Source organism: Typha latifolia, chromosome 3 (assembly GCF_019914945.1).
Source record: "Typha latifolia isolate L0001 chromosome 3, TyphaL0001v2, whole genome shotgun sequence".
NCBI lineage: Eukaryota > Viridiplantae > Streptophyta > Magnoliopsida > Poales > Typhaceae > Typha > Typha latifolia.
In genome coordinates this window covers 17057406-17074905 of record NC_133088.1, presented here as the reverse complement: position 1 = coordinate 17074905, position 17500 = coordinate 17057406, and the positions used below count along the sequence as shown (strand labels likewise).

Genomic DNA, 17500 nt, shown 5'->3' with positions numbered 1-17500 from the left:
AGGTCCAGTTTGTGCTTCAATTATAAGCTACAAGATTTTGTACCTGTCTTGGAGTCAAAATTGTTAATTAAGACTTCTGCTTCATTAGTACTTCTGAATTACTGAAGGTTGGATTAATTGGTATAAAGTAATGCATATAAGGTAACAGGACGTATCACCTTTAGTTGAGAAACTAGAAAGGAAAATCACTGCAGAATATTTTCCCTATGAGTTCACAGGAAGCTCCAAAGGCTTTGGAATTTTTCGAATGCATTAATTAGCTTGATGCTTCCTTCTTCTTCAAGGAACTATTTCGCATATCTTCGTTAGGAATCTTCTATTTACCATTTTGTATGTACGCACAGTTTGCATCTTATATAATCTGCTATTGTTGCGATCATTTTTACTAAGTACCATGGTAACATTGTGTAATGATGAAAATGACAGTAGGTTCAACTTGCATTAAGAACAGAGACAGTAAAACAGAGGAACTTATGAATCAACTTGGATCAAGAACAACCATTCTTTCGGAGCTGGAGGTTTACTGACAGTGGAGTAATGCATATAACCAATCTCTTAAGAAATTGAAATGCATTATCTCGTCATCTGTGAGTGGTGCTGGACCTAGCAACATAAGGAAGAAATCTCTGTAGTTTCTTATGCCTTTATGATCGTAGGCATCATACAGTTCTAATCTGGAACTTATTTCTCCTTATGATCAATATTTTCTTTTATCATGATATTTTCTTGGCACTGCTAATCAGTATTCCATCTGCATTTTATGGGCTCAAAGAAAGAAAAAAAAATGTTGAGATGTCTGCTCAGTTAGTAGTGCTCATTCAAACTCAGCTCGACCCAAGTGTGCCAAATCCGGCATGGAATCTAATGCTTGCCTGAATACCTAAATCAGAAATTTGTTAGTCAAGTTCAGTTTCAAGATACTTTCTGAGATCTTTCTTGGTCTTCCACTGTACAGTCTGAGTCACATTGTAATAGAAAGAAGATGCCACCACCGTAAAGCATTATCGCAAAAGTTTAATGAACTCTGGTAGTTTTTAACTGCAGCAATAAGTTTCTCAAACTACATATTAATACTTCTCATTACTTGGCAGATGAACTTACTTGCATATAACTACTGATCCTATAGGATCAAGTAGGATTTTCATCACTAAATAGGATACAACAGAGAGACCACAAGATATAGAGAAGCCAAACAAACACAGCAAGCAAAGACATGAGAACAGACATTTTACATAGTTGATTTCTCAAGTCCATCAAGATGCTCTCTCTGCATTTCTATTACTTTCTTCCAGGGAGGCCGAGTTGAGATTGCTCTCCACCACCTGTGCACATTCTTCCTTGAAGTAAAAAGCTTCCTGCCCCTCTCAGACCTCGTCACCAGATAATGCGTATTCGGAAGGTGTGAGAGGTCAGCAAGTGTGAATTCATCACCTGCCAGGTATTCATTCTCTCCAAGCCTCCTGTCATAGATATCAAGGACTTTAGAAAGATTCTTCTCATTTCTTTCTATCACAGATTGATCAGGTCTTATGCCCAATGGTTCTGCAAAAGCCAAATGGAAGAGTAGTGCAGAGCTGAGAGGGTCAAAGTTCACAGCTTCTGATTGTAGCCACTGTTCGATTGATGCCCTCTCCAGAACTCCGGTTCCAAAAAGAGTCTTGTTACCTTCATCTGCATACTTTACACAGATATGCCTGCATATTTCCCTTGAATCTGCATAGAAGAAAAGAGTTCATATATGACTAGCATTTATATAACAAACAGCAATTGGATCACTTATGATTTCCATACCTACAAGAGGGCCATCTTCATCTTTAAATGTCACCTGACCACTTGGATCCTGCAAGATTTGATGGAACAACCAGAAGTCATCTCCTTAGTGGAGTGCAATGCTACCGGTAAAGCTGATAACATGAAGATATGGATAGCAACACTTCACCAAATACTTGCCTGCAGCTTGAGGAACTCAGGGACCTTGTGGTCTCCCTTGAATGTGTCAGTCCTAACAAGCTGGAACTCCTTGTTCTTCTCGAAGAGACACGTCAGCACCCTGGCGACATCCGTGGATGCAGGTTGGCCGAACACCTTCAAGCATACCATCCTTAGCTTTCCTCTTCTTCGATCTCTCACTAGCTAGCTACGCAAAGATGGATGGCAACTATGCATCCCAGGGGATTTAAGGTGAGGCTGGTCTGAGCAATTAAATGCTTTCGTGGCTTAGTAGGATAAAAAGGACAATGGAGAAGAACAAAGTAAAAGGGAAAAATTAAAGGTTCTTGCTTTGCAGAATGCCTTTAGAAGTTTTACCATAATCCTTTCTCGTAGAATAAGGAACAAAGAAAAGGAATAAGTCCAATGTATGAAATAAGTCTGCATCCCCTAGACGACGAAAGGAATTATGTTAGCTGACGCAAAGAAGGCTGGGATCGAGTGGATTAGCAGTTAAGAAGCTTTGATTACTTTGTCAGGGAACAAGAATAACATACTTAGCCCAAAGTTATCTTCTTAGCACGATCTTAACCATGATATTATACCATAAATGGGAAGAATTTTGCATGTGCTAAAGCAATAGATACTGTACAATTCAGTTATCAAGGCACCACTTTTAACATCCCTTGCAGAATACAGAATAACAACCAACAAGAAACAGAGCAGACTCCTTATCATCATGGACATTTAACCAACTGATACAATTTAATATAAAGTTGACGCACACATTCATTACAGCCAGATGAGTACATAAGCTGCGCCGATCGAAAGAACAAAGACACTTTGCTCTTATTCAGCTAATACAGAAATATGTTTTCAAATCCGGGAAAAATAGTACAACAGAAATCAATATATGCTGCTGCTGCTGCTCTCAACTACGCGCAAATTTACTAGCTCACATTATGTTCCTCAGCATAACTAACCAATTAAAAGTCAAAAATGCAATGAAGAAGTACATGTAAGAAATCCAACATCCAGAACTCTGGATGAGTGCTTTCCTTTTACGCTTGCTTCTTGTCACAAAGCTCATCCCTAGTTGTTAGTTGGCATTCTTACCTCTTCTAGTACAATTAATTATTTTACTCATTGAAGGGCCGGGTGAGTATCCTGAATCAGTTAAAAGTCGACCATGTGGACGGCACACGTGTGGAGGTGACTGGAGGCATGTCTCTGACATTAACATCAAGGGGCAACATTCGGTATTCAATCTCCAGCTCTCTTAAGACTCTGATCATCTCTTGAACTACAAGTTCTCTCCTCTCCCACCTCATTCCCATATCTTGATAATTGATTCGATGGCGCATCCAGATTGACACTTTCAATCTGTTCATGTCATCCACATCTCTGAGGACAACTGATGGACTAGGATACCAATGCTCCTTCTTGTTCTCCATGAATCTGCAATCATTGCAGCAGACATGTTCAACTCGGTAAATACTATCCAAAATTTTAATTCATTATAAGATTAAGATATAGAGAAACATGAGTCTCTCATATAAGAAACAGGATTCTATTGCATAATTGTATATTCTGCAAACAAGATTGACATTTCACATTATATGGAGATGCATGACATGCATTTGGTTTGAAGAACTAGAGATGCACTTGGGATGCACAATATATAAAGAATGTACATCGAGTATATTTGATAGAGAACAAGATCTCTTCACCAAATTGCAGTAATTAACGGTAACTACATTATAACTTTGTGGTAGGCAAAATAAGAGTTGCAATTTATATTTATATATTAGGCATACTCAAATAGAAGGAATTGTACATTGTACTTTGTTAATTGCTTTGCTAAGACTCAACAAATCAATGAGATCATCATACCATAAGATAATAAAATATACAATGTTAAGACTCACCGAATTATTCTTTCCTTCATGATGGCAAGCTTTTCCACTGGTGTTGCAACATGAATGCAGAAGTCAATTGACTCTCCCATATCTGGGCTTCGATAGAAGTTGCTAATTGCTTTGCCAGAAAGCACACTATTTGGATAATAGATCTTCAGGTTGTCGTACCTCAGAAAAATTGTTGTCATGATATTCATTTCCTCAACAATCATCTGAAATCAGAGAAATAGAACTTCAGTGGCCTATATACAATATCTTCTGAGCAAAAGGGCCAATCTATTTACCTGAACTCCTTCCACCTCACAACGATCACCAACATCAAAAGGATGCATCACAAATAAAAATATAATAGCTTCGAAGACTGTCTTTAAAGTGTTCCCAAAGACAAATACTGCCAGAAGAAGCTGAGAGCTAAGGAAAACAAAGAAGTGGGTCGTTGCGAGACCTAAAATGAGAAGCCACAGGGCAAATACAATGATTCCTACGACTATATTTGCCATTTGGTGGAGCGTATTCACTGCAGTTTTTGTATCATTAAGAGTCAATGCAAGGGCCTTGCGTTCTCTGAATGCATTGACCTGCAGTGCAACATACACAATATAAGCTTATCAAAGTTTGAGCACACATCTAATGTGACAATAATCAATCAGGCTTCAAGAAGATACACAGAATCGAAATAACAATATCTTACCACCCAGTTCTTGAGGGATTTCCTGCTAACCCTGTTTTTCTCTTGTGCTCCTTCAAAAAGGCTCATTGTCTTCAAAGCTTCCTCTTGCCTCATGAAACGCAACAAATCCGGCAAGTAGATATATCTATCATTTCACAAGACAGCTAGAATAAGTAAATGGTTGATTAAATGACATTCATAGATGTGTAACAAAAAGGAAAGAGCATACTCTATGTTGCGACCATACTTGACTTACTCTACATCACACCTGCACTAGATTGACTAACATATTGCCAATCTCTCTTCTTCTCATAGAAATTATTTCAGCATAGGATTGATTTAAAGAATCCAGATATCCACACACATAAAAAAAAAGTGCAATATTTGAAACCATATGAATATTCTCAATGAAATTCTTGACTCCCTTATTTAACAAACAATTAGAAGACTGTCTAATTCTACTTTCTATAGATCAAAAGAGATGCAGAATTTGTCTGGACTGCATGTAGGTCCTCTTTGGCAATGGATCATGCAATAGCCCAAGTATGCAAAAGTGTAGCTATTTCTGCCAACTCTTGCAAGGTAACAAGTAAAAACTAGCGACAATAATTAATAAGTTGCTGATTCAATGTTGCAAGCACCCCTAATTATACCTAACAAGTGATACCCATCTACAATTTTAGGCCATAATTTTGTCTAACAGCTAGATGTAGCAGAATAAATTAGCTAATAGTTACTACTCATTCCTAAAAGCAAAGAGCCAAATATATCTACACCTCCTCTTATAAAATCTAATCGTCATCCCTGTTGGGAAAAAGGGGTCATGAGCTCTTTATCCTGTACCAAAGAGTCCTATATATATGTACTAGTAATTATGCGGATTACGGAGTCCCTTACATAACAAATTACAAGAAATGTGGATTAGTTTGGTTGCATGACTTACTTGGCATCATGCTTGGCCACATTATTAAAAATTCTTTTGGCGGCAATCTTTGCCTCATACTCACTCCGTATCTGCATTGCAGACTCATCCTCACCGGCCACGTCCGATACCTGCTCGTCGAGTGTCGTCAATGTCCCGTACCTCACAATCCTCATAAGCCTCTTCATATTCCAAGCAGAAATGTTCTGCTGGTTAAGCTTATGGAGCTGATCAACCGTGATGACCTCCCCATCCTGCTGCTGCCGGCTAAAATCCTTCTTCGATACGGACCCCGAGAATCTAATGCTCTTCCCAATCTGCCCACTCTTCCGCATCTGCCCGCTGCTCTTGCTCGGAAATGCTGTCGCCCGGAGATCGTTGGGTATGGTGGCCCCTGCACTCTGAAGCTTCTGCATCTCGGAGATCATTCGCTCCTCTTCATACTGGCTCTGCTGGATTTCAACAAGCGGCGGGCCGGAGAGCGTCTCGATTACATACTGGTTGAACAGGGCGTCCTGAATCCGGTCAAAGTAGGTGCTCACATGGAAGGCCGACGCGAGCACCTTGAGAAGCAATGTCTTGACGAGACGGAGCAGTGTGGCCACGAGGAGGCAAAAGAGCACCTTAGTGACATAGGGCAGGGTTTTGCTCCGCGTCTCCTGCTCCACCTTCTTGTCGAACATGCATTGCCACGAGATGAGGACAAGCCCAAGCCAGAGGCAATTCTGCACGGCCTTGCGGACGCCATAGACGAAGTAGAGCATGCGCTTCCGGAGGAGGAAGTTGCGCTCGATGAAGAAGACAACAATGCGGATGAGCCACCCCGACACAAGCCGGCCGCAGATGAGCACTAACACGAGCAACTCCCACTTCCAGAGGTGGAGCCTCCACACCTTCTGCTGCTCGAGACGTGGTATTGTTAGGCTACATGTTAGAGCGGCAAGGATCAGGATCAAGCTAAGCCATTGGAGAATTGTTAAGGTATCGAATTTTGGGCGGTTGAAATCGTCGGGCACGTCCTCGTCTAAGAAGGGGTCCTCATCGTCGTCATCGTAGGCACCGGGTTTTCCGAGCATCCCGGATTTCAACTGCCCGGATTTTCCGAGCATCCCCGATTTCAACTGCCCCGATTTGGTTGGCATGCCCCGATCAGACCTCTTGTCCTCGTTGTTGCTGCTCGACGAAGGCGGCGGCGGCGGGGGGTCGATCAGCCTCGACCGCGTCTTCGCGCGGTGGAGCGTGGAGGCGTGGGCGAACGAGGAATTGGAGGTGCAGCGGATGACTTGGTCGGCGACTCGGGGGTGGTGCTCGTCATCGGAGGAGGATGAGGAAGAGCGGTTGTGGGAGGGGACAGAGGGGTTATGGGCGGAGGGATCTTGGAAGGAGACGCGGAGATCCTTGGAGACGTAGGTGGATGAGGTGGTGGAAGAGGGCTTCTTGAGCTCCTCCATCTCGAGATCCATGTCGAGCGCCATCTCCCCGCCCGAAGCTTTCTGCTTGTGGAGGAAAGATCCGATAAGAAGCGACGGTGGATCCTCGCTTATCTCCGCCATCGGAGTAGTGCTAGGGTTAGCCTTCGCGCTCTGGTTCGGCCGGTTCTTGAAGCTGAAGACCCTGTTTCCGTCTGCATTGGTTTCGTTTTTGCCGTCGGCTTCTTTCCAGAAATCGTAGCTTCCTTCCCTCCATACTTTGGTCGTCGCTGCGTCAAGGTCTGCGGCCGGCGTGGGTGATTCGAAGGGGTTATGGCTGTTTCCGTCGATCTTGACCACGACCTCGCGCCGTTCACCGTCGTCGCGGTCGACGAGGATGGGCTGCTCCTCGTTGAGGTCGAAGGAAGAGGTGCGCGACGAGGGGTACTTGTGCGACCCGTAGGATTTGAAGGATTTCCGTAGCGAATCCATGATTCCAGCAACAATGCCGCTTCCCTTTTATTTCTAAACAAAATCGATCGCATAAATCTTCTGCATATCCTTTTTTACTTCATTCTAAAAGTTTAATGGATCTTATTTTCTATAATTTTGATGGCATAGGTGTCCCGTTACGTGGGAGAGCTAATAGAGAAAGCAAACGCTTAAGAAGGAACGAGAAAGGTGGCAGATAGGAGAATAGTAAAATAAAATAAAATAAAATAAACAAGTTTTGTTGCTACGGCCTACGGGTCACAAAGAACACAAACGTTGTTATAGATAGCTGGAACTTATTAGGTTCAGCTTCATGGTTAATAACATGAATGCCATTGCTTATCGACTGTAAACGCGCGTAAATTACCTGAGATTTGCGCGAAACGTGGCTTGAATAGTGCCGCAATTTAAGCCGAGAAGGGGGTGGGGGGAGTAAACTGAGTCGAGCGGTGAAAGGAGGTCGATAATATTGGGACAGAACGAGGGCATTATGGGCAGAGATGTCGACAATTTAATGTGTGTCGACTGTCGAGGGAGTGGGAAAACAGGTCGGCCTCTTTCGGTCGTGGAATAAAGGATTTTGGGTTTGAATTCGAGTCTTAGGTGGGGGCCTAAAGTTTAGCCCGAGAAAAAGACCACGTGCATGAGAGCTACGTGGACGATGTTCATTAGCTTATCTCGGACGCCGACAACCAAAATTAAAATATAACATCGTGCCGCACTCAATTAAATAAACTTAACAAGACTCGATAATACTCAAAGTAATATATATATATATATATGAGTAATGTTTTTTACATCATACTATATTTATTGTATTTTAAGATTATTTAAGTAAATTGTTATATACTCTGATATAATAAAGTTTAGTTTTAAATTAAAATTATATTAATTTATGATTTTGAAATATATATTATTTTAAGCTTGATTCAAGCCTAAATAAAACTTAATTTAATCTAAGCTTATCAAACTCAAAATTTAGCTTTAATTCATTAAAGTTTAAAATTGTTTATTAATCAGCTCATTTAGACTCAAATTCAGTTCAAATTGAAATCATTTAAATTCACGTTTGATCACAAATATAAATTTAAAATTAATTTCAATTTAAATTTGATCATAGCCACACTCGATTAAGCTAGGCTAAATTACACTAATGCAGCATCTCAAACTAAATTTCCTCAAGCCTATGTTTTTTTTTTTGGAAGAATAAGATTTTTAGACAGATTATTTTATTAAGCATATAGTATTCAATTACAATTTAGTTTTATATTATAACTTAATATACGAGGAGAGAAAGGTACGATAATAAAGATTGTGAACACAAATTTTGCATTTAACTGAAAACAAACCGATACTACTATATGTTGAGGGGCCTAGGCCGAAATTTGACGTTCTATGAGGCCTTGTTAGCAAAGAGCAGCCCATGGGGCATGGGCTAAAGTCCAAAATCATCCCTCTTCTCCCTCACATTCTCTTCCCATCCCCCTTTCTCGCGACACCTCCGCGAATTCTCTTCTCTCCGACTCTCTCTCTCTCTCTCTCTCTCTCTCTCTCTCGCACACACAGAGTTGAGTTTGTGAGACTCGCATCAGGTATCGTTCTTATTTATCTGATTTCACTCTGTTTGTGAGACGAACATGCTATCTGAAACTTCTCGACTGTCCTCCGTTTTGCAGATAACATGTTCTACCTTAGCCTCATCGAGCATAACTTACCCATGCCTCCTCGCTTGCTTAGCCGTCCTCTCCTCGATGCGATCAAGGAAGAACTCGACTCTCTCTTCTTAGACAAGGTATTTGGCTTATTTGTGTAGTTTTGACAGAACAATACAGCAACAAAAGTGTATCTGTTCACGATCGTGTCGATGCCCACTAGGTGATCGCTAATTTGGGGCTTTGCATCTCTGTCTATGATATCCGATCTGTCGAAGGAGGCTTCGTCTTCCCAGGTGATGGATCCTCGACCTATAAGGTATTCTTAAATTTCAACACTTGCTAGGGGAATTTGTTGTTGTTGTTTCTTTGAAGCATTTTGTTGGACACTTAGTAAGTTGGGTTGGGTAACTCATTTGTCTACCTAGATGTTTAGTCGAATAAGAATTAGTACTGTCTTGAGCCTCTTATCTTATTGTTGGACGAAACCAGTTATTACTCACGCGACAGATTAAGTGCAGTCCGTGTGCTTACTTATTTTGCAATTTCTGTGCTATCACATGACAATGTCAAATTCTATCCATTGGTGGTCATGACACATGCTACCCATATACATTTGCGTGCTAGTGTATTTTGCCAAGATTTAGCCATATATAGTTGTTAGTTGTTACTGCTGCAACAAGATTGTTTCATTTTATCAAAATAGTCCTTTTTATGTTGAAATTATTTTTCTTAAAGAAAGTGTACTGTCCTTTGCTAGGTTACTTGTAGATTAATGATGTTTCGGCCATTCATTGGTGAAGTTATTGTTGGAAAAATTGATGCATCTGATGAAAATGGATTGCGACGTAAGTTGCATATTTGAGCATTCTTCTTTACTTTGGATAGATTAATAATTAACTTTTTTTATATTATTAATTCACCATCAGAGTACCATCAGATTTATATATTTATTGTGCCAATATTCCCTTTGTAAGCACACAAAATACATGTATTTTTTTAATTAGCCAATCTTTTTTGCAGTGTCTCTTGGGTTTTTCAGTGACATATATGTTCCTAAGCATCTGTTGCAGCAGCCATGCAAAAGGTAAGGGTCATTTTTTATGTTTCAATGTTGGCAGAGAAATTCTGTTATTTTACTTGTACTTATCTATAGTTTTTTTTTTTTTTTTTGCCATCCTTTTCTCAATCTCTTCCAGTTAAAATATAAAGCTTGAGGAGGATTAAAAACAAGCCTTTTTCTCTTCTGTTAGGCAAGCTTTATTTGATTGATTCAAATAGCATTTCAGTTGCAGACCTTTTGATCAACTGGATAGCAAATAATTTGCTTCTCCCGCAATTTTTTGTTCCTTAGTAGCCCCAGAACTAGACCTCAGTTGCCTTTTCATCAGAATGTTTTTTTTTCTTATCTAATAATTTTCTTTTCATTTTTATTGGACAAATAGGGGACCAGATGGCATATGGTTATGGGTATATGAGGGAGAAGAGCTTTCTCTAGATGTTGGTGAAGAGGTATTTTAAAATTATTCTTCTTTTGGACTTGGTTTTTATATCGAAGTGTGTAAACTTTTATAGAGACAATGCTATGATACTTGGAAGTTCATCTTGCAGATACGTTTTCGAGTATCTAATATAAAATATCCACCCATCCCAGCTGAGCAAAAGGAAGATGCGAAGCCTTTTGCTCCCATGGAGATTATTGTGAGTTTTGGATCCTTTCATATTCCAGTGCTAACATGCATTTTGTATTTTTTTTTTTAAGTTTCAATGATACAAAGGTTGTGACCTGGTCGTCAAAGAAAAAAAAACATGCATTCTGTATTCCTGTACACAACTGTTCCAGTATTTTTCGACAATGTAAAGAATTAGGTTTAATACTTGATTGGTGCTCTGACATCTTGATGCTTGCAATTGGGATGATAGATTATAGGAAAGTAAGCAGATTGATCAACGGTACTTGTTCTTGTTCGTAAACAGATTATAACATTTCAGACAGAACAATTTTACAGTCCCTTTGAAGTCTGTCTGCTTCAAGGATATTTCTTCATTTCTTCTTTCTAACAAAAGTTACTGAGCGATCCAGGAAACTCCAGAGCGATGATAAAGACATTAGTTGATTATGGTAGCTCTGCTGCAAGAAGCGGAATTATTTTTATTACGAAACACTGCTTGATTAGTATAAATGTTTGCTAACTATCTAATTTTTAAGAATTTTGGGTCATTGCTTACAATTGTATTCTCCTTTGCAGGGAGAGATTTCTGGAGATGGTTTGGGACTTCCTTCTTGGTGGGGTGACTAATTGCAAGCTGCACAAGGAACCTCTTTTGTATTCTACCAACAGCCTGGACAACAAAACTGTCTGATTGTACTCTTACATATACTAGTGTTAGCCAATCTAACCCTCATGATCCTCGAGTGTTACTACCTCTTGTTTGCATCTTCTTGTACCAGCTAATCGGACATGTTTATATGGTTTTCGAGAGAAATTTCTTTTGGCTTGCAGTTCTTTTCTATGACAATATCTTCAGAAATCTTTATTATTTAGAAGAAAAGGGGGTTAAAAAAGGAAGAAGAAACATAATGTTTTTATAGCGACTTTTCTTGTTTAATTTATTGTTTAGAAACCAGAGAGGACTGATGTTTTACATTCGTTAAGACAAATTTCGTCCATCTAAAATAATAACTGTTATTATATGTTTCCAAAAAACACACCCTAACAAATGTTGAGAGTGGGATTTGAACCCACGCCCTTTCGGACCAGAACCTTAATCTGGCGCCTTAGACCAACTCGGCCATCTCAACTTTGTGGTTTTCTAAAGAAAATAAATTTATCCGCACATCTTTTATCTTTATCAATGAATGCCACTTAATGCAGTCATTCTGTAAGGGTGACGAAATTCTCATGATCTTTTTAAGAGGGCAATTGATGAGCTAGTCGATGGCATGATCTCACCAAGTTACAATGGAATGTAACATTTTGCAAAAAATAGTATATCATATATATATGTGTATGATATATGTTCCGGTTATCTATGATTAACGTGTTAGAGGTTAAGTTGATACTTACTCGTGTTCATTTTTAGTTTCTCATATAAGTAGCTAACTGATTAATATAATCATTTTTTTTCTTTGGCTCAGACCTTCGCAGACACTTGTCATAGGAGGAAACTGGCCTTTTGGATTCTTATATATAAATATGAATCAATAATTCTTGGTGAATTTAGGGAAAAAAAACAAAAGAAAAGGCTTTATTTATGGCATTACATCCATAATTTCTAGCACTTAACTTTACACTGCACAGCATATATATATATATATATAGAGAGAGAGAGAGAGAGAGAGAGAGAGAGAGAGAGAGAGAGAGAGAGAGAGAGAGAGAGAGAGAGAGAGAGGCAGAGAATAATGTTAGGAGGAGGTTTACTATTACTGCTTCAGCCTGTCTTTCCTCATCGGTTGCCGTGCGTTTTAAATGCTATCTCACACATCAAGCTCCTTAAATTCAAGGAGGACATTCCTTACTTTCACCTCTCTCTCTCTCTCGCTTGCTCTCTCTATCTTCCCTTCTCTCAATGTCTTCAGAATATTACCATTCAGAAGAAAGCTCACTCAAGAAATGCCACCTCTCTCTCGCTCTCTCTCTCTCTAAAGAAGGCAAATATGCATAAGAATGAAATAGTTATTATGATGTTGGTCCGGCTCACTCAGATACTATCAGTGAGATATATAATGATTTTCACAGTCTGATTGAGCCGCGCCAATATCTTAGTACTCTTTCATGGTAGGCACTCTTCTCCTGTCTCCTTCTTCTTTCATACCTTTCACAAGGGCTTCTATATCTACCAGGTATATTTTAGATTTGATTTTTCTGTCTCGTACTTTGGTTAGTTTCTTTTTTCTCGGCTTTTAGTCAACCACAGTTCATCTCACGCATGGATATATAGCAACTCTTTTGTCACAAATACTGCATATTCTACCTCATCTTTATTTCTGATTGTATATAGTTCTTTGCTAGACGAATCTAATATAGCATTACATTGTACGTATAGAATTATTCTTTATTAACACCTCGCATGCATGGAGCTGCCTGAGAAATTCTTCTGAACCAACCAAAGGAACGTTTTTGGTTCTAAATAAGTCTCTGTACAAATTCTTCACTTGTTCTAATTCATGGTTCAATAGTACTATATAAACATATATATATGTATATATATGTATATATATGTATATATATGTATATATATATATATATATAGAGAGAGAGAGAGAGAGAGAGAGAGAGAGAGAGAGAGAGAGAGAGAGAGAGAGAGAGAGAGAGAGAGAGAGAGAGAGAGAGAGAGGGTAGTTGGCGAGAAGTAACTGCATATAAATGCGAGCAGGTAAATAAATATGAAAGTAATAAATACTGTCACTGGAGAGCATTTAAGTACGTAGATGCTCGGCTTTATATCGTCAGACAAAGATTCCCTCATTTACTGCTCCACCCCTTATCTCATGCCGGCAATTATTCCACCTCTTCCTCTCATAATTAATTCCATCCCCACTTTATATCGTTTCAATTAATCTCCTCCTTTTCTTTCACTCGGACATAAATTAACGCGCATGTCTACCGTAATCAATATGTACTTGCAGCTAAAAATATGATATTTAACTTGCAACTCCAAGATAATTCTACAATTTAATTGACCGAATAATAACATCGAAACATATCGAGAGGACAAGCATATGAAACAAAAAAAAAGAACTCAAAACCTTCCACACTTAATGCCAACAAAGGAGCATCCTTTAATATTATTATTATTTATCCTTTGTCTTGCAACGCAGCTGTCCCATGCTATGCATCCCTTTAAGCAGAAAAATTAATGCAAGAAATTAAGTACTCCAATTGGGTAAAGAGATTTAATTAACCCCATGCACGCACCGGAAGAAGACGGTCATTTGAGCTGAATAAATTCTCTACACACTTGGTGAGATCTATTTCAACCCCATGATATATAAATATGGCTTCGTTTTCACATAGATAAGTAAAACAAAAGAGAGTAATGGAGAAGAAGAGAGTAGCCATCATTGGAGCCGGCGTCAGTGGCCTCGTGACCTGCAAGCACCTCCTAGAAGTCGGCATACATCCCACGGTCTTCGAAGCCGACGCCGGCATCGGTGGCGTGTGGGCCCACACGCTCGACTCCACGCGGCTCCAACCGCCGCGTTGGAGCTTCCAGTTTTCCGACTTCCCGTGGCCGCCGTGCGTGGAGGAGGAGTTCCCGGATCATTGGGAGGTGATGGATTACCTGCGGTCGTACGCAACCCATTTCGATCTCCTAAGTTGCATTAAGTTTAACAGTAGAGTGGTGGAGATCGAGTACGTCGGGGTGGTGGAGGAGGAGATGATGACGTGGAAGCTCTGGGGCGGGAACGGCGAGGCGTTTGGCGGCGCTGAGAGAGGGGAGTGGCATCTTACAGTTGAGCATCGAGGTGAACGCCCATGTACTGAGGTAAGTAGAGTAGCGTTACATATCCAGTTAATTAACCTAAAATTAATGCTTAAGATCAACAATATATATCATAATATATAAATAGTGGAATTATTTCTCTGGCTTCTTTTTCTTTATATCTCCAAAAGTTCAACTAATCTCATAAATGCGGGACAGCTAGCTGGTGGTAGCCAAAATTTAATGCTTATAGAGAACCAGATCGAACGATAGATTCCGACCAATATATCCTTGACTTTGGTCAAATTTTTAATTTTTGAAAAAAAAAACAAACAAAAATATGGCTCTTGAATTCTAGTATACTTAAACAACTGACTACATCAACCACCATATTAGAGCTGTTGTATACCAACACTTGCAAAATATATAGCAGCTTAATCCTCTTGAGCTTGCTAATGAAACAAACATAATGTTAATATGGTGAAAAAGATTGACAGGCTATTTAGGAATATATTTTTGAAAAGTTCTATTATGTTTTCTCGAACCAGAAGCACCACAAGTTAGCATTCATCCAGATTCTTTCTAATATAGTGCCATTTTAACACCTCTGCATGCACTTCTCCAGTCCAAATGCCCATAGGCTTCTTAGGATACTTGGAATGCCCCTGGATCTCCCTTGCTTTGCTTTCAGCATCACTTTCTTACAGATTCATCTCTACTACAAAAATTAATTACAGTTGATATCCACAAGTCAGCTTATTTTGGCTAGGTTATCTCTAGTCAAGATCCAATTATTGCAGGCCAACCACAAAAGAACCTTATTTAGAAATGTATATAAGGACCTGACAGTGAAGAGTTCATAAGAACAGAATCTCCATATGGCAACATTTTCTTATTTCTGCCAGGTATATATATTAACAGAATTCTATATTGTCCCTCCTGAACCAAAAGTAGACGTAATATTTATCAGATCGTAAGGTGGAACTTGGGGATCTAGCTGTGAATCATGCATGCATGAATTCCAATCGTTCATAAAACCTATTGATTTGATTCACAGTTTGCAAGTGCTGTTTCATGTATATACGTAGTTATACCTAGATTTAAAAGGGCTAGCTTTTAATCCATCACTTGATTCCAAATGCCAGAGCTATCAAGTAGATTTCGTGATCCTTTGCATAGGACGGTTCAGTGGCATTCCCAACATCCCCACATTCTCGCAAGGCCAAGGGCCAGAAGTGTTCCAAGGAGTGGTGATCCATTCCATGGACTACTCTAACATGGGCACTGCTCGAGCCATCGAATTGATTAGAAGAAAGCGTGTCACAGTAGTGGGGTTTCAGAAATCAGCCATAGACATTGCATCAGAGTGTGCTAATGAAAATGGTGAGAGATCTACGTACCTTCAGCCGTAGACATCTTCTTTGTTATCGATCTAATTTACTCGCATGCAGGGCCGAAATATCCATGCACGATTATTTGTAGAACTGCACGTTGGCTAATACCCCACTTCAAAGTTTGGGGACTTCCTCTTCCCTTCCTCTACCTTAATCGCTTCTCCGAGCTACTACTTCACAAGCCCGGTGAAGGCTCTCTGCTTAGCTTATTGGCTACAGTACTGTCGCCGCTGGTAAACTTCTTCCAGAATTAATCAACTCGATCCCTTTCTCTATTTGATGTTTAATTCTCTTGTCTAACCTCAGAGATGGGCGATATCTAAGTTCACAGAGAGCTACTACAAGTGGTCGACTCCTATAAAAAAGTATGGCATGGTGCCAGACCATAGCTTCTTTCAAGGGATTACTTCCTGTTTGATTGCAGTGCTGCCAGAGAAGTTCTACGACAGAGTCGAAGAAGGAAGCATTGTTCTGAAAAGATCAAAGACCTTTAGCTTCTGCAACAATGGAGTTGTCCTTGAAGGTGAGACTGCACCTGTAGAGACTGATGTGGTGATCTTTGCCACTGGTTTCAATGGCGATCGAAAGCTCAGGAAGATCTTCAGATCCTCCTTGTTCCGCAACATAGTCGCGGGTTCATCAAATACTACAGTCCCTCTTTATAGGTTCATATACCTATCCAGAACTTCCTTAATGCGTTAAATTTTTTATAGTTGATAAGTTTTGTTTGACAGGGAATGCATCCACCCTCGGATTCCACAGTTAGCAATCATTGGTTACTCCGAGAGCCTGTCGAACATATACGTATCAGAATTGAGGTCCAAATGGTTAGCGCAACTTCTCGACGGCGGCTTTCGATTGCCGAGCGTAGAGCATATGGAAGAGAATGTGATGGAATGGGAGAAATTTATGAAACGATACGCTCGCGAGTATCATCGGCGATCGTGTATCGCAACTGTGAACATCTGGTACAATGATCAGCTTTGCCGAGACATGGGGTGCAACCCAAGGAGGAAGAAGGGTTTCTTAGCTGAGTGGTTCTTGCCTTATGGGCCTGCGGATTATGTAAACCTGATGAAATATGACTAATTAATTATGTTTTTATTTGTGGACCTCTGTAGAACGAGTGTAATTTTAATTTCTTAAATGAATCTATTTTATATAATTTGCATATTACACCCTACACTATCTTCTCTACTGCAAATTTTCTCTGATGTTAACTAAATGTCTAATGGCGCAAGTTGTTGAAGATATTTGAAAAATATAAGAGTAACTACACCTAGATTATTTGGAACCCTTCTTTATATAATCCAGTTTATTGGCCTTTTAAATCATGCAGAATATTTTTAATGTTTTTGTTAAAAAGTATTATGAAACTGTCACCTGATCAATTTTAAGTACTTTAGAGACATTTTTTTACTTTTATTTTCGAGAAAAGAAAGATAATAAAAGTAGTAATAAAATGGTTATGTGAATTTCTCGTGAGAGAATTGAAAGTCATAAAACATAAATAAAAGGGTTGATATAAGAATGGCAATAGTTGAGGAGATATTGTGTAATTTACCCCCAATAAAAATATCATGTTGGTTAGAATTTTGGGGGGCCTTTTGCAAAACAATCATATTATAAGGGGCTAGTTTGTAAAACGATCTTTTTTTTTCCACTTTTTATATCGTGTACCGGTTC

At 39.5% G+C, this 17500-nt stretch overlaps 4 protein-coding genes and 1 non-coding gene across 6 annotated transcripts; 2 read left to right on the top strand and 3 right to left on the bottom strand.

The window, feature by feature from the left end:
- Positions 1-1051: 1051 nt before the first annotated feature.
- LOC140784714 (glutathione S-transferase F11-like) lies at positions 1052-2407 on the bottom strand. Its single transcript, XM_073132244.1, has 3 exons — positions 1951-2407; positions 1792-1840; positions 1052-1713 (listed from the first exon to the last, which is right to left on the bottom strand). Exons 1-3 carry the CDS (start codon positions 2098-2100, stop codon positions 1229-1231), a joined length of 684 nt encoding a protein of 227 aa, XP_072988345.1. The 5' UTR covers positions 2101-2407; the 3' UTR covers positions 1052-1228.
- Positions 2408-2671: 264 nt separating this feature from the next.
- On the bottom strand, positions 2672-7526 carry LOC140784712 (mechanosensitive ion channel protein 6-like). The gene is made up of 5 exons (XM_073132242.1): positions 5462-7526; positions 4540-4663; positions 4133-4426; positions 3858-4060; positions 2672-3387 (listed from the first exon to the last, which is right to left on the bottom strand). The coding sequence occupies exons 1-5, from the start codon at positions 7339-7341 to the stop codon at positions 3102-3104; spliced, it is 2787 nt and encodes a 928-aa protein (XP_072988343.1). The 5' UTR covers positions 7342-7526; the 3' UTR covers positions 2672-3101.
- A 1205-nt stretch (positions 7527-8731) lies between these two features.
- LOC140785294 (uncharacterized) lies at positions 8732-11507 on the top strand. 2 transcript variants are annotated; one of them, XM_073133124.1, is made up of 8 exons: positions 8732-8933; positions 9018-9133; positions 9217-9312; positions 9754-9841; positions 10017-10080; positions 10439-10505; positions 10605-10694; positions 11243-11507. In XM_073133124.1, exons 1-8 carry the CDS (start codon positions 8765-8767, stop codon positions 11291-11293), a joined length of 741 nt encoding a protein of 246 aa, XP_072989225.1. In that variant the 5' UTR covers positions 8732-8764; the 3' UTR covers positions 11294-11507. The 2 variants fall into 2 exon arrangements, with proteins under 2 accessions (XP_072989225.1, XP_072989224.1); XM_073133123.1 differs by lacking the exon at positions 9754-9841 and having other exon boundaries at positions 8760-8933; positions 9217-9289.
- A 208-nt stretch (positions 11508-11715) lies between these two features.
- TRNAL-AAG (transfer RNA leucine (anticodon AAG)) lies at positions 11716-11796 on the bottom strand. Its single transcript has one exon. It is a non-coding gene; the product is annotated as a tRNA-Leu (tRNA).
- A 714-nt stretch (positions 11797-12510) lies between these two features.
- On the top strand, positions 12511-16979 carry LOC140785293 (probable flavin-containing monooxygenase 1). The gene is made up of 6 exons (XM_073133122.1): positions 12511-12837; positions 14012-14483; positions 15566-15803; positions 15872-16047; positions 16121-16479; positions 16549-16979. Exons 2-6 carry the CDS (start codon positions 14034-14036, stop codon positions 16901-16903), a joined length of 1578 nt encoding a protein of 525 aa, XP_072989223.1. The 5' UTR covers positions 12511-12837; positions 14012-14033; the 3' UTR covers positions 16904-16979.
- The last annotated feature ends 521 nt before the right edge of the window (positions 16980-17500 follow it).